The sequence below is a fragment of the Haliotis cracherodii genome, unplaced genomic scaffold, assembly GCF_022045235.1.
Source record: "Haliotis cracherodii isolate W230 unplaced genomic scaffold, xgHalCrac1.p SCAF_18, whole genome shotgun sequence".
NCBI lineage: Eukaryota > Metazoa > Mollusca > Gastropoda > Lepetellida > Haliotidae > Haliotis > Haliotis cracherodii.
The window spans coordinates 2,968,266-2,984,633 of NW_027266273.1; the positions used below are offsets into that span (position 1 = coordinate 2,968,266).

The following is a 16,368-nucleotide window of genomic DNA, read 5'->3' on the forward strand; positions in this document are numbered from 1 at the left end:
CGAGTATTCACTCACTCACTCACTGATCGTCGATTGTGTACAGGCCACTACCATGTATTTAGGACATTGCATTATAGCATGATTAGGTCTGATACAACCCTCGCCCACTTTCATGTCGTAATCGGCCAATGTGTTTCAGCATATTGGAAAAAAAAAATCATTTATCAGATATGAAAGATCGTGTTCCAGTTTGATATGACTCATCGTCACGACTTGTTTTGCGCATGGCTCATGTTGAAATCCTAAACTGATATGCGAGTGTCATGTCCAGGAAAGGACTGAAAATAACTTCCTGTTACGTTGTATTTAAATCTTCGTTTAATCCGATACGTATGATTACTTGAATCTGCTGGAGGTAAGTACAACATTCATAGGTCAGGGAAAACAATAGATCTGCGTACCCAGTTGTTAATTTGTACACACAGTGATCGGTCACAAAGTGTGACTCGGCAGATTGAGACTTTATCGCTCTTCGCTCACTCTACTGGCCGACCGTTCGGTTATCAGTGTGGGGTGTTGGGTGTGGGGTGTGGGGTGTGGGTTGGGTGAGTGGATTTCTCTCTCTCATTGTTGTAATTAAAGACATATCTGGTCCCAGGTACCCTACGTGACAAACGTCAAAGACCTGCATCTTGTACTACTCTCCTCAAACTTTAAAAAACGTAAAAACTATTTTGATAAGGAATTGTAATCTAGCAAGTGGCTAACCGATATGAGTACAGTGCCCCCCCCCCCCCTTACCGACATACTGTTACCAGCGGTGTAAACGTCCCTCATTGTGGTACTATGATGTAAAACTAATGCAACTATATCAGAATTGACCGTTGTTATCCCAGGACCATTTTCTCTTAGCGAATTCAAACATGTAATCGCAATGTGTCACATTGATGTTACAAAATAAAGTGTCTAATTCATTACTTTTCAAAGCGTTACCATGGCCACTATCTACCTGCTGGCGGCCTTGATGCTGATGGCAGTGCCAGAGAACTGCACAGGTGAGGTATTGCCGGTCTTTAAACAACATGACAACATTCCAAATCCGAACATTAAGTTCCGGTGAGCTAATGACGTGGCCAGTTGTTTGCCGTCCGTCTATTCATTTATATGTCTGACTGTGAACTTTAATTTTTTGACTTCTCCGAAGAAACGACGAGACATATGTAACTAACATTTTCATTCATGATCATGGTAATCTGGAGGGTCTCTAAAATTTGATCACCATAATTGCCATGATGACCGTGTTATTGAAGTTGTCAGTTGCATGATGAAATAGTCATGCTAATTTGTAGTATCGAATCTCATTTTGCATATTCCAGTTTAGCCTTAACTTACGACTTTTGTCCGCCTCCGTGGTCCAGTGGTAGAGGTAGTCCCCAGGGAGAGCGGAAGGTCCGGGGTTCGATCCCCGGCCGCGTCATACCAAAAGACGTTAAACGATGGTATTAAGTCAGTCTGGCGCTCGGCATTAAGGAGCTAAAACAACGACTGGTCGGCTCGGAGTCAGTATACTGTGTCTGAGTGGGGTATTCAAATTAAACTATGGCATGGTATCTCAGTCTGCTAGCATCAGTCCAAACTAGTAGAAGCAGCCAAACACACACACACACACACACACACACATGCACGTACATGCATGTCGCTACACAAGTGCAATAATCTTGGACGTGACGTGTAATCCTATTTCACCTCACCAAAAAAGATGGTGCTTGTTGCTACCCCCCGGCTCGTGGTATAAAACCTAACGGGGGCGCATACAACCCGATGTACCCCGATTGATCCTGCAACAACGAATTTATCTTACCGAGATGTTTTAATATGACATTGTAAAATAATTCAAACAAAGTCAAAATTGATGTTCGATTGAGCTGAGGTTAGCTTGCGCTATGTCACATGACTTCCGGTGACACGGAAAAAGCGTGCGCTTTTTGCTTTGATGCGGGGTAAAATGATGTATTCTGCCTCTCACAAATCCACGGACCCGTGAAGATCCGGGCTGGAATAGGTCTTCAGCGACTAACGGGATCGGGTGGTCAGCTATAGGCTCGCTGACTTGGTTGATGCATGTCATCGAACCCAATTACGCGGATGTTAATCTGGATTATCTGGTCCAGACTCGATTATTTACAGACCGCCGTCATATAGCTGGAATATTGCTGAGTGCGGCGTTAAACAACATACAAACAAACAAACAAACACGGGCAGCCTGACATGCTCGTGGCGAGGCTACACAGTATTTTATGAAGATCACGTGAACCAATCAGATATCATCATTCTGACATTGAGGTTTGATAATTGATATCATACCAGTTAGCTTTACTTTAATAGGTATATGTGATCCCTCCCCAAATGGCCATTAACATGATATAAGGTGTTCCCCATAACTCACACAAGCTATGATTGTGTTTTCTTGAAACTAAATGAACGCAAATCAATTCGCATCCACAGAAATCTTAACGCCATTATTTCCTCATTTCCAGTTGCTGGCTTCATCACAGCCTGTTATTTCACCAGCTGGTCTGCTCAAACCACCAATACCCAAGTTCGTCTTACAGTGGAGGACACTGATCCTGATCTGTGCACACATCTGATCTACGCCTTTGCAAAACTGGATGTGCAGGCCAAGACCATAGCTGCAATAGACCCAGCTAAAGACTATAGTCTTTATGAGAAGTTTAACAATCTCAAATCGAAGAATTCAAACCTGAAGACGCTGTTGTCAGTGGGCGGTGAGGGTTCAGCGAATGGGTTTTCCCAACTGTCAGCCTCGTCTTCCTTTCAACAGTTTGCTCAAAATACTATCACATTCTTGAGGAAGCATGGTTTTGATGGATTAGATGTTGACTGGGAGTACCCCACTGCTGAAACAAAACAGAAGTTTACAGATTTTCTCAAGGTAAACACCTGTCTTAATTCATGAACAGAAGTTTCTCGCAGACAAAAATGGCACAATTAATTATAGATCCCATCTCTGGCTGGTCAACCCGTGAAGGTCCGGGTTAGAATTGGTCATCAGCAACCCATGCTTGTCGTAAGAGGCGACTACTGGAATCGGGTGGTCAGGCTCACTGACTTGATTGATGCTTGTCATCGTATCCCATCGATCGAAGCTCATGATGTCAATAACTGGATTGTCTAGTTCAGACTCGATTATTTAAAAACCGCCGTCATAAATCTGGAATAATGTTGAGAGCGGCGCTAAACAACAAACAAACAAACAAACAAACAAAACACCTTGGTCATCAAAACACCATTGCTTTGTATAAATGGGTTTACAATTGCTTAATTACTATTGCTTAAAAAACCCGTTGATAGGCGACGAGTTGCCGCGTCGTCCAAGGTACCACTATTCGCCGTGCGTCATTTGATGGTGGTTTTAAATCCCAGATGGGCCCTGATTATCATTCTTGGTTTGCCCGCACCATGCCCGCGGTTACTGGTGAACGTTTTTGGTCACTTCAGGCTTTGCACCTGAATACTGTCGTTAATCCCAACTCACTCATGGAATATCATTAATTTCAACACGCATGTGATAAACGTTTTCGTAATAATGGGCTTCCTGAAATCAGGTTCTCGGTAACCTGTTATTCGCAACAAGCGACTTATTGGATCGGGTGCTCTGGCCCTGGCCCTGGCTCTGGTTCTGGTTCTGGTTCTGGTTCTGGTTCTAGCTCTGGCTGATTGCTTGTCATCGTTCACCTATGACATGCATGTTGTTTTCTATCACTGGTTGATCTGTTTTTGATTAGAGGCCGCCGTCACATAGCTGTGGCGTTAGACAACATATAGGGGGCCTGACTAGAGGTCGCCGTCACATAGCTGTAGCGTTAGACAACATATACAGGTCCTGACTAGAGGCAGCCGTCACATAGCTGTGGCGTTAGACAACATATAGGGGGCCTGACTAGAGGCCGCCGTCACATTCTGTAGCGTTAGACAACATATAGAGGTCCTGACGAGAGGCCGCGTCACATTCTGTAGCGTTAGACAACATATAGGGGGCCTGACTAGAGGCCGCCGTCACATTCTGTAGCGTTAGACAACATATAGAGGTCCTGACGAGAGGCCGCGTCACATTCTGTAGCGTTAGACAACATATAGGGGGCCTGACTAGAGGCAGCCGTCACATAGCTGTAGCGTTAGACAACATATAGGGGGCCTGACTAGAGGCCGCCGTCACATAACTGTGGCGTTAGACAACATATAGGAGGCCTGACTAGAGGCCGCCGTCACATAGCTGTAGCGTTAGACAACATATAAGGGTCCTGACTGGAGTCCGCCCTCACAATCCGTAGCCTTAGACAACATATAGGGGTCCTGACTAGAGGTCGCCGTCACATAACTGGCGTTAGACAACATATAGAGGTCCTGACGAGAGGCCGCCCTCACAACCTGTAGCGTTAGACAACATATAGAGGTCCTGACTAGAGGCGGATGTGACATAACTGTGGCGTTAGACAACATATAGAGGTCCTGACAAGAGGCGGTTGTGACATAACTATGGCGTTTGACATCATCGACTATGGAGGAAATAGGTTTTGACATTGATATCATACATGTATGTTGTCATTTGGTAAAGCGTGTTGTTTTGTATATTTCGTTTAGATTTTGCGACAAGAGTTTACCAAGGAGGCGACGAATGGGGAGCCACTGTTGCTGACCACAGCAGTTGCCGCAGGTGAAGATAAAATAAAAGCCGGCTATGACATCAAGGCAGTCAGTGCGTGAGTATTGTACAACGCAAAATGCACAACTATTTTCGTTTCCGTAACGAGTTGCCCCCGTCGTCTAAGGCGCCGCAATCTACCGTGCTGAATTGTGTCCCTATCGTGGGTTCGAAGACCGGTTCGCCTCGATTATAAACGTCTGAGACCTTCATCACTTCGGTCTTTCCATCACATTAAGCTGTCACGCCGTGATATAACTGTAATACTGTTCAAAGCGGCGTTAATGTCCACACACTCACACAGAATAGATACAAAACCCATTCGTTTCAACAATTTAGGCGTTTGCATGAATAACAATAATCAAATATTTATGAAATATTAACAAAATGACAGTTTGATTGTCAGTGACAAGGTTGTCATTAAACAAGAATACAGAAATAATAATAACGTGGTAGTAGATCCTACAGGTTGATTACTATCAGCTAATTGTATCAATAGACGGCAATACGAAGGATCAAAAACCTAATTTACACTTACAATGATCACTGATTAATTACATTAGAGCAAATACACAAGCTGATTAGCTATGCAAATATATAACAGTAATAAACCGAGAGAAGTTGAAACAACACTTTGACAGGATATTGACAAGACGGTACCACTAAAGTGAGTGAGTGAGTGAGTTGGGTTTAACGCCGCTTTGAACATTATTCCAGTTATATCACGGCGTGTCAGCTTAATGTGGGAGGAAAGCCCAAAGCGATGCAGGTCTCAGACGTTTACCACTTCGGTGAAATCCACGAGCACGGGTATGGTGCTGACAAACCGAGAAACATAATCGGGGCGAACCGGGATTCGAACCCACAATCATAGGTTTCTAGCGTGCCCAAGGGACGCAACTCTGCACAGCGAATCGTGGCGGGTACCGCTACCCGATAGGTACAATTATTGAGGTGGCAAGAATGACCAGAAATACATGAGAAATATCTACAAGTACAATGTACCAGATAATCCCGTTTGTGCGTTAAAATCAAAGTTACAAAATCATTTTCAACACATGAATAAGGAAGCAAACATCTATGACATAACATATTAAAATCAATACATGATAAAAGTGGACCATTAAATCGCTGGAGATTAGACCGTGACTAGACACGTTTTAAATCCCTGGGGACATTCTTTATATAATCTGACTGTCCCCGTGATCTAGTGGACGCTAGTAAAGCTAACATTTATAACTGTAGCGTTTAACAACATATAGAGGTCTAACATTTATAGATAGTGGAAGCTAGTAAAGCTAACATTTATAACTGTAGCGTTTGACAACATATAGAGGTCTAACATATATATAATCTAAAGCTAATTTTTGTATTCACTATCTTTTTTAATATAATCAATCTATTTGTCTGTCTGTCTGTCCGCCCGTCCGTTAAAAGATGGTGCTTGTTCGGCTTTAAAGGGATAAAACAATGACTGGTCGGCTCGAATCAGTATGCTGTGTCTGAATGGGATATCCATGTTAAACTACGGCATGGTACCTGGGTGGGCTGGCACATTCAAAACGTCATACGTCCGGACTAGTACAAGCAGCCACACTTGCACGTCGCCATGTAAGTGCAATAATCTTGAAGCTTGTTGTCGTAACTTCGTAACAATCACACGTTAAGAAGTATAATTATTATTATGTAATTGTAAAAGGGAATGCTTTACATGCTATTAACGACTGCTGCTTTTCAGGAATGTGGACTTCATTTTCGTAATGACGTACGACTTTTCCGGAAGTTGGAGCACTGTCACTGGATTTAACAGCCCCCTCTATGCCAGGAACGACACTCGCTTCTCGAAAATTTATAATGTGGTCAGTACCCGAAATATGTTCATGTAATGCTTGCCTATTGTCAACATGTCAAGGCTTCCCAGTCACTACATGGCCTATAGTCCTTACCACTTGAAATAGAATCACGAAACATTGTGGTTATTAATTGCGCGGATAGCTGAATGTGTTATAAAAACTATAAGTGAAACATTCTATTCCGACAATAAGGAATATTTCTTGCAGTACAAAACATTGTACAAAACAAGGAACTTGCATGCCAACTTTCAGCTTCATCAGTCAATCCTTATGAAAGGAGAAGATATTCAAAAGTATGCTTAATGGCAAAACTCTTTCCACAGCAAAGGTCAGTGCCGGCCTTACTAGGGATCACATGGTCATTTAGGTAGTGCATCACAAGCAAGAGACCCCTCTTTGACGTTCTCTATGTCCCTAAGCAATGTTTGTTTAAGGATTTGACCAGTCAAGGGGTAAATGACACACTATTTAAATCCGCAAAATTGATGGCCTGCCATCCGTGGACAGTTTTGTCCTTCATGAACTTGTTTCGCTATTTTCTCATATGTATGGTGGTGAAACTTTGTCTGGATGAACCTACCGGCAGCCTTTCCCAATGTTTCCGGAACCATTTCTTATGGTTGCCATGGCAGCTATATGCGAAAACCTACTTTTTCCAATTGCACCAAACTGTGTGCAGATACTTTAATGAAATTCATAAATGTGCAAAATTTGAAACAGACATGATAGCCCTCACTACTAACTTCACCTCTGCCAAATTCCAATACAATTTGCAGAAAGACGACCAATTATTCATACAAGGTTTCAGCTCCATAGGCCTTGTATGTAAGGGCAACCATCTTGAACGCGACGGTAAAGTCCTTTTCACATCTCCTCCTCAAAGAGTAGTTTCGAAAAATGCAGTAACACCAGATACATGGGGGTACTTGAAAGTCAAAGTTCGTAACTGGATAAAAAAAATGCCAGAAAAATGTATCATATTTTATTTCGAAAAGCGCATACTTTCTGCACATTCAATTTAACAATGATACATGTATAAATGGCTGAGTTATGGCCAAAAATGTTTTCGGAATTCTTTGAGGCTTGTAGTATGAGAGGAGATGTCGAAGATTAAAAAGTTAACGACGGACGGACGGACGGACGGACGGACGGACGGACATACTGACAAAGATTGCGCCACAACACGAGCTTACTTGACTTTCAGTCAGTTGAATAATTGTTTAATTATTTTAGAAAGCCTTTCGATTCACCCTGAATACCAGTGGCTTTTTATATTTTGTCCTTTGAGTTTTCAACATAAATGTCAATATCTCCAGCAATACGCCCTGAACGTTTGGATCAATGGGGGTGCGGACAGGAGCAAGGTGATCATGGGGATGACGGGAGCAGGAGCCAGCTTCACCCTCCGCAACATTAGCGATCATGACGTCGGGTCCCCTGTCATACGCGGAGGAGGGCACATCGGTCCTCTCTATAAGCAAGCAGGCAGACTTATTTATCCAGAGGTAAATATATCTATCTGAGTTTGTAAGTAGGAAACGTCAATGCCAGATACTAAGGTCAAAAATAGCTGTGAAAATTATATGAATTTCTTAAAACTCTTATGATTATGCATTGCTTCTATTAATATGACTACTACCCCTGCTGCTACTGCTACTTCTTCCGCTACCGCTACTTCTAGTGGTAAGTTTTCACAAAAACAAAAGTATCAAAGTACTAACGTCGGATCGCGCCAAAAACATTCATCCTAATTCTTCTCAAGTGCTTTATTTCCTGTTATCATAATTAATCAGTTTCTGGTGTGATGTTCTCGGGGATAGAGGATAGACGTCCCTCTCTAAACATATTAACTGAACTATAGACAGAGCTGTTTGTTTGTTGGTTGAAGTTCAAATACTAAGTGATCTGAAGCCTTATGGTTTATTTTTGCAAGATCTGCCTGTCCCTCAAGACGGGCTGGACTCGAGTTTGGGACGAGGAGCAGCTGGTGCCCTACGCCTACAGCGGCGACCAGTGGGTGGGGTACGATGACAGGCAGAGCTTTGACTTCAAGGTAAAATAGCAGCATAAGTGATGTTTTTAGATTGGTTAAGGACTGAAGGCAAAGTGGGTATTTGCACTGACGGTAAAAGGGTTTTGGAATGATGGAAAAGAAGGTTGTGGACTGACGGTAAAGAAGATTATTGACTGACGGTAAAGAGGGTTGTGGACTGATGGTAAAGAGGGTTGTGGACTGAGGGTAAAGAGGGTTGTGGACTGATGGTAAAGAGGGTAGTGGACTGACGGTAAAGAGGGTTGTGGACTGACGGTAAAGAGGGTTGTGGACTGACGGTAAAGAGGGTAGTGGACTGACGGTAAAGAGGGTTGTGGACTGACGGTAAAGAGGGTTGTGGACTGACGGTAAAGAGGGTTGTGGACTGACGGTAAAAAAGGTTGTGGACAGAAAGTAGAGTGGGTTATGGACTGACGGTAGCGTGGATTGTGGCAAGATTGTAAAGAAGGTTTTAAACGCAGGTGGAGTGGGTTTCAGAATCAAGGTAAAGGGGGTTAACTAGAGGTAGAATTATTGACTGCAGGGGGAGTGGGTTATGAACAGCAGGTAGTGTGGGTTATGGACTGCAGGTGGAGTAGGTTGTGGGAAGATGGTAAAAAAAGTAATAGACTAAAGGTCAAATGAGTTGTGGAATAACGGTAAAGAGGGTTATGGGCAGAAGGTAGTATTGGGTGTGGACTGCAGGTAGTGCAGGTTTTGGAGGATGTGGACTGCAGGTACTGTGTGATATGGACTGAAGGTATGTGGGGTGTAGACTGCAGGTAGTGTGGTGTGTGGACTGCAGGTAGTGTGGGGTGTGGACTGAAGGCAGTGTTTGGGTAATGCACTGCAGGTAGTGTGGGGTGTGGATTACAGGTAGTGTGGGGTGTAGACTGAAGGTAGTGTGGTGTGTGGACTGCAGGAAGTGTGGGGTGTGGACTGCAGGTAGTGTGGGGTGTGGACTGCAGGTAGTGTGGGGTGTGGACTGAAGGTAGTGTGGGGTGTAGACTGCAGGTAGTGTGGGGTGTGGACTGCAGGTAGAGTGGGGTGTGGACTGCAGGTAGTGTGGAGTGTGGACTACAGGTATTGTGGTGTGTGGACTGCAGGTAGTGTGGGGTGTGGACTGCAGGTAGTGTGGGGTGTGGACTGCAGGTAGTGTGGGGTGTGGACTGCAGGTAGTGTGGGGTGTAGACTGAAGGTAGTGTGGGGTGTAGACTGAAGGTAGTGTGGGGTGTAGACTGAAGGTAGTGTGGTGTGTGGACTGCAGGTAGTGTGGGGTGTGAACTGCAGGTAGTTTGGGTTGTAGACTGAAGGTAGTGTGGGGTGTAGACTGCAGGTACTGTGGAGTGTGGACTACAGGTATTGTGGGGTGTGGACTGCTGGTAGTGTGGGGTGTGGACTGCAGGTATTGTGGGGTGTGGACTGCAGGTAGTGTGGGGTGTAGACTGAAGGTAGTGTGGGGTGTGGACTGCAGGTAGTGTGGGGTGTGAACTGCAGGTAGTTTGGGTTGTAGACTGAAGGTAGTGTGGGGTGTAGACTGCAGGTACTGTGGAGTGTGGACTACAGGTATTGTGGGGTGTGGACTGCTGGTAGTGTGGGGTGTGGACTGCAAGTATTGTGGGGTGTGGACTGCAGGTAGTGTGGGGTGTGGACTGCAGGTAGTGTGGGGTGTGGACTGCAGGTAGTGTGGGGTTTAGGCTGCAGGTAGTGTGGAATGGGGACTGCAGGTAGTTTGGTGTGTGGACTGCAGGTAGTGTGGGGTTTAGGCTGCAGGTTGTGTGGGATGGGGACTGCAGGTAGTGTGGGGTGTGTGGATTGCAGGTAGTGTGGGGTGTGGACTGAAGGTAGTGTGGGGTGTGGACTGAAAAAAGAATGGATTATGCACTGAAAGTTAAGTTGTTATTGAATGAAAGTAATATGCGATACATATTTTACGTGTTCTCATTAAACATTCGTGCTATTTGTTCAAAAATTATTTATAACATGGTATCAAAACCATCATAGCACAGAGCCATGATCATAATATATTTTATGGAACACGGTCTAACTATCGACGATTAAACTCTCGACATATAACAGCAGAAATAACATTACTCGTGTGGTATAACTCCAGGTCCAGTACGTTATTGATGAACATCTTGGGGGAGTCATGTTTTGGGAGCTAAGCTATGACGACGCCAAGAACTACTGCAAGAAAGGACCCTTTCCTTTGCTCAATTTGGTCAAACAAACTTTTGCCAATCATCACAAGGAGACAAATCATACTAGTATAATGGAGACCAGTTCATCAAACATAGTGTCACAGCCAACCGGTGCAACTGACCAGCCTTCTCACAGTGGCAGAGCAGGCCCAACCAATGATGGTGTTACATTTACTGGTACCACCAGCATACTAGTGCTAACAGTTTGTGGAATTAGAGTGTATACCTGACTGTATTGACAGGATATTCTCAAAGTGAAGGCTAACATTGTAGAGGCGAATTATAGCTCTTTTTCTTTTGAAGAGCTGTGTTAAATCTTGCTTTCAACTGAATACATTCACATTTACAAATTCTAATTTAAATGATCTTGTTGTTTAATAATGTATAGTGAGATATATTTTGCATTTTAGCTCACCTGACTGAAAGTCAAGTGAGCTTATGTCATGTCTCTTTCCTAATTTAAATCAACACTACCCATTTACCTTTTGCACCAGAAAGACTGTTTGTGTACAGCTTTTCTTGCTATGTTCTTAATGTTTGCATATAAAGTATAACCAGTCAATTCAATCCAAATGATTACATTTAACCCAAATGTATATCATCAATGAATCGGTTTTAGTGAATTTCAGTTCAGAATTTAGTAAAAAAAATAATAAAATAACTTATCTAATCGAATCAAGTATTACTCAATTCTCTCCGAGTGAAGTGTGGTATGTTTGAAAGTTTGATTTATTGATTTCATGTGTGGGAGAAAGAATAGAGTACATGTACATGTACTTTTGAATGTGGTATTAGCCAGAACTGTTTCGGTGTGTTCCATGCTTTTAATAACGCTTAAATATATATATATATACTAACTTGTGTGTAAACACGAAGCAACATAACGGTGCAGCACCTACATATATATATGTTGCTTCGTGTTAACACAAAAGTTAGTTACGCTTGGTAAATCTGCCCGACGACACTGTAACGTCTGCACCCCAATGTCATACAAGGGGTAGTAATTATTCTGTAATATGAGTATTTATAACTGTGTTTTTAATCTATTGAATCTATTATCGTCCTTTGTAGTTAATACATGTATGTGTCATGGGCTATCCCATTTGCTATCGGGGATTTTGTATGGAGGCAACACATTTTTTTCAGCTACAGCTGCAAAATCAGATATTTTGTTATTTAAACAATGAGCCTAAATATTTAATTTAAAAACAAAACAAAAACAACCAATCTTGCAAGATTGTGTATTTTGTGGCTGAAATTTCTTTTTTCAACAGTCAGAAGAAGAATTATTTTTTTCAAGCATTTGTCGCGGACAATATTTTTTTCGATAAAGTCCCAGGCCCCCGACACCCAGGATATCAATGGTCAGTCCCTACCCCGGTCACAAAATGGAGTCCAAGTGAGGACCAGCATTACATAGCAAAGTACAGCCAGGATTGCCGGTGCAAGTCCAAGGGAAGTGATCACTCAGCCACAGTGATTATCGGTACCCTGCATGTTTTTCGGGGGCCATTTCTTGTACCATTAAACATTGAAACATAGGACATGCTAGCTCGACAAAAACACCATCATTCGTTTGAAGAAGTAGTACTACCATTTTTTAATTTATTCATGGCTGCAGCTAGTGTTTGAATCATAAATATCCCGGTAATATAAAATTGATGTTGATACCCATACTTTGTTATAAGATAGATTTTAGCATATGAGTTTAAATTAAAATTATTGTATTACTACATACGAAATGTAAGCAATAAAGATGTAATCTTTCTATTACCTTGTTGTTTCCTTAATATGCTTTGTTTATTTTACACATAGGTTATCTGTATTGATCTTAGTTACATTATTTCCTTGTGTGGTTGAGTGAGTAGGTGATTCAGCATGATCACTTATAACCTGCCTACATACAAGTATCAAACCGTATCAATAAATACACATTAAATCATAGTAAACTATTTAGACTTTCATATTGCCACGATACTGTTTGATCAATTGACTGATACATCAATAAACTTATACACACCCGTTTACGTGCGTGTTGTGTGATTGATAGTAGAATGATTGTTTGGTGTAATTTAAAGTTTCTCTTTTATTTTATGATAAATTTGAAACAATAGATTTATCTTGAATTATAGAGATTCTCAATAAGATATGGGACACGGGTGGCCCAGTCGACGTTTTTGTTGTTCAGATAGAGTTGCGTTCCTTGGGCACACCTGAAACCTGAAGTATCCCAGTTCGCTCCGGTAATATTTCAAGGTTTGTCAGCACCACGCCCGAGAGCCTGGGTTTCACCATAGTGGTAAACGCCAGAGACCTGCATCACTTCGGGCTTTCCTCCCATATTTAGCCCATATCACTCTCACTCACTTACAGTCCGCCGGCATATGGCTTGAACACACATTGATTGATATTATTTTTAAGCTGAGATATTTAGAGAGTACTTTGTGCTACTATGAAATTATGAATATCTGTCTTGAGCGATTATTATTAGTGATTCAGTCCCGAGGTCTTGTAAGAGGGTTTGTTGATTCCATAACTTCAGCTCGGTCATTGATGTACTTCGGAGACACAACAAATATATTCTGTAACGTCAAAAACAATGAATGAGGTTATTCCTTTCTTCGCGACAATGTAGTTATCTGTTTTAGGACCTCTTCGCTAACAATGATGAAGTTGAGTCACTCAATCAGCGTGAAGTAAAAATCGTAATTCTCCGACTTATCTCCGAATCTTGGCGTATTGATTGTGAGGGGGCCTATACACACTGACACAGGTTCGATAACAGTAACAGCTTCTAAATCCAAGGGGCGGTCGGGTAGCCCAGTGGTTAAAGCGTTCGCTCGTTACGCCGAAGACCCGGGTTCGATTCCCGACATGGGTACAATGCGTGAAACCCATTTCAATCCAAAGTTTATACTATCAGGCTATTACACGAAGTTGCTCAAAAACGTTCTGAACAGAGGCATAGATACATCATATTAGTACAGTATGCATATGCACCGCTATAGTTTATGTAGTTACACCAACAAAATATTTTGATATCTAGAATAGCTTTGAACCTAACATTATTGTTTTTAACGTCATGTTTCAAAGCGAAAATTTCAATTTGAAGAGAATGATCAGAAAAGAAACTACATATCCATCTCGCTCATTGTGGAATAATTCTTGGCTTAGTTTCCGGTCCATTGAATTTACCCGGTATTTTTTGTCTGTAAAATGATATTTATAAATCGCACATAGAAAGCCGTTTCAGTTTCATGCGTGAGCCCTACCATACAACTCAAACAGCAGTGAAGAGTAGCGTCCCTTTAGACACTACCATCCAAGGCGCATTGTCAATAACGAAATAAGTGAATCGTGCGGTAGATGCGACAAGTAAGTGTGAAGGTAATCGATGATTACAAAATATATATTCATTAATGTCGTGATACAATCTGTACTGAAGAGTTACTGCTGGTACTTCAAATCAAAGCAGTCCCTATTAATACGGCATATCTAAGAAACCCAGAGATTATTACTAGTCGATAAATCTTCTGGAGCTGTGCCTCTGTTGTGGACAAGATCTCGTGCGCTTACGACCGGGATAAACGGGGCGATCTCACTCTGTCAAACTGTTCGTCGCCAAAATACAAGGATAATAATCGACGATAGAGCATGCCTGCACGGGGGAAAGGTGTGGGAAGAAGGAAGGCTCAATCGGACCGGCTGACAAACAGGAAATCGACTAAAGATGCAGTGGAATTGTCCATCACAACTGCTGCACCCGACAAGTCTAGTTTGCTTGCGGAAGTGAAACACATGCGCAGGAATCGGAGCAGTCGCGGCGTCAAACCTGATCCCGAGGCGAGAAAACCGACCGATCGGAAGTCGCTAGTTTCTGGCAGACTGATGGACATCGGGAAGGGCTGTTCCATACTCGGTGCATCTGAGGCCGGACAGTTTAGTGGTGAGTAGATGTATCGTTCAGCGAGCATTGTCTCTCTCAAAATAGAGATCGGCCCGTTATGTCTGTATACTTAGAAAGGCTATGCGGCACCGTTGTACTATATATTCCCTATTTTATCATTCTGAAATGTCAGTTAGACCGATGTGTTTTGAATTTTTACTAAATCCAATTATTGATATAAAAAATGAATTGTGATATCACAGTTTTATTTTTGATGTCGCTACATTCAGATATCACAAATTCGAAATGTATTATTGACGTACAAAATCGAATTTGTGATGTCAATGAATCACTAGGTTCATGAAAAAAATGATTTTCCTTTGAAGTCATACCACAATAGATAATTACATGCTTACAATATTGTATGTCACGCTTATCACGCATAAAGCTAAATTTGGCATATTTATTTGGGTTGGTGACTTCTTAAAAAACCTCCCCACGCTTCTTCTCCGCAACCAAAACATCGATTATTGATATAAAAAAATAAATTAATGATATCATTAAATCGAATTCTTAAAATCAATAAATAATTTTAAGATATCTAAAGCTGAATTTGTAATATCAATAAAATATTTTTTATATCTGAAAATCGAATTTAATGCCCAAAGTGAAAGGGTCATTTCTGCATGGATTGGGATTGATTTGTGTGGAAAGAATGAGGTACTGCAGAATTTTGTTAGAAAAAGATGGAAAAATCGCAAAAACACAACTACGTGCGAGCCTCGCGCCGAAACACAACAACATGACATGCACGTGCATGTCATCACAATTTTACAGCAAGTGAACAACGAAAACATGCCACGACTGACGATAGCCCAAAGCAACAATGCCTACTGCAAGTAGGAGAATCATGTTCATCTGTAGCCAGATGTTTTTCACATAGCACCAAGCATCATTTCAATACTGTGGAACCGTTATCAAACACACGGGGTAACACGTGACCTATCCAGATCCGGTCGACCACGTCGATTACTACTAGAGCACAGGACATATTCATAGCACTTACGTGACAGAACAAACACAACCACCTCAACAACAATAGCAATACCAGGATTACGGAGGATACCAGCCCATACAGTGAGTAACGGTTTACGTGTTGAAGGTCTTCGCGCTGGACGACCAGTTTGAGATGTCATTTTGACGGACCTGCGTCGTCGGCTGCGACGTCAATGGTGTCAAGGTCACAGAGAATGGTCACAACTGCTTTGGAGACAAGTTTGGTTTAGTGACGAGTCACGTCTTATGCTTCGCTGTACGGATCGTAGACGTTGTGTTTACAGGCGTCGAGGGCAACGTTATTCTGGAAACTGCAAACAGGAAGTGGACAGATTTGATGGTGGTAGTGTAATGATGTGGGCGGCCATCTCCTACACTGGTACTTTTACGGCACAGCGTTACACGGATGAAACTCTTCGGCCACACGTCCATCCCATTATACAACAAGCGAACGTCGTTTTCCAGCAAGACAACGCCCAAGGCAAGACTGACAAAAAGGCAAGACTAACAAGGCAAGACCCACAACATTCAGGTCCGGCCATGGCCCTCCAGATCACCAGATTGAACCCCTTTTATTCTTCCTGGAGTAGAGACTATACACGTTTAGAAAACGATTATGTATTTGGCTGTGAGAGCAGATAAAGTTGGGACTCGTGCCGTCCAGCGTGTGGCACAAG

At 42.4% G+C, this 16,368-nt stretch overlaps 1 protein-coding gene across 1 annotated transcript; it reads left to right on the forward strand.

Moving 5' to 3' along the window:
- Positions 1–236: 236 nt before the first annotated feature.
- LOC139465673 (acidic mammalian chitinase-like) lies at positions 237–12,774 on the forward strand. The gene is made up of 9 exons (XM_071247429.1): positions 237–355; positions 928–995; positions 2,478–2,893; positions 4,603–4,721; positions 6,402–6,522; positions 7,833–8,021; positions 8,450–8,569; positions 10,662–10,814; positions 10,884–12,774. Exons 2-9 carry the CDS (start codon positions 935–937, stop codon positions 10,977–10,979), a joined length of 1,275 nt encoding a protein of 424 aa, XP_071103530.1. The 5' UTR covers positions 237–355; positions 928–934; the 3' UTR covers positions 10,980–12,774.
- The last annotated feature ends 3,594 nt before the right edge of the window (positions 12,775–16,368 follow it).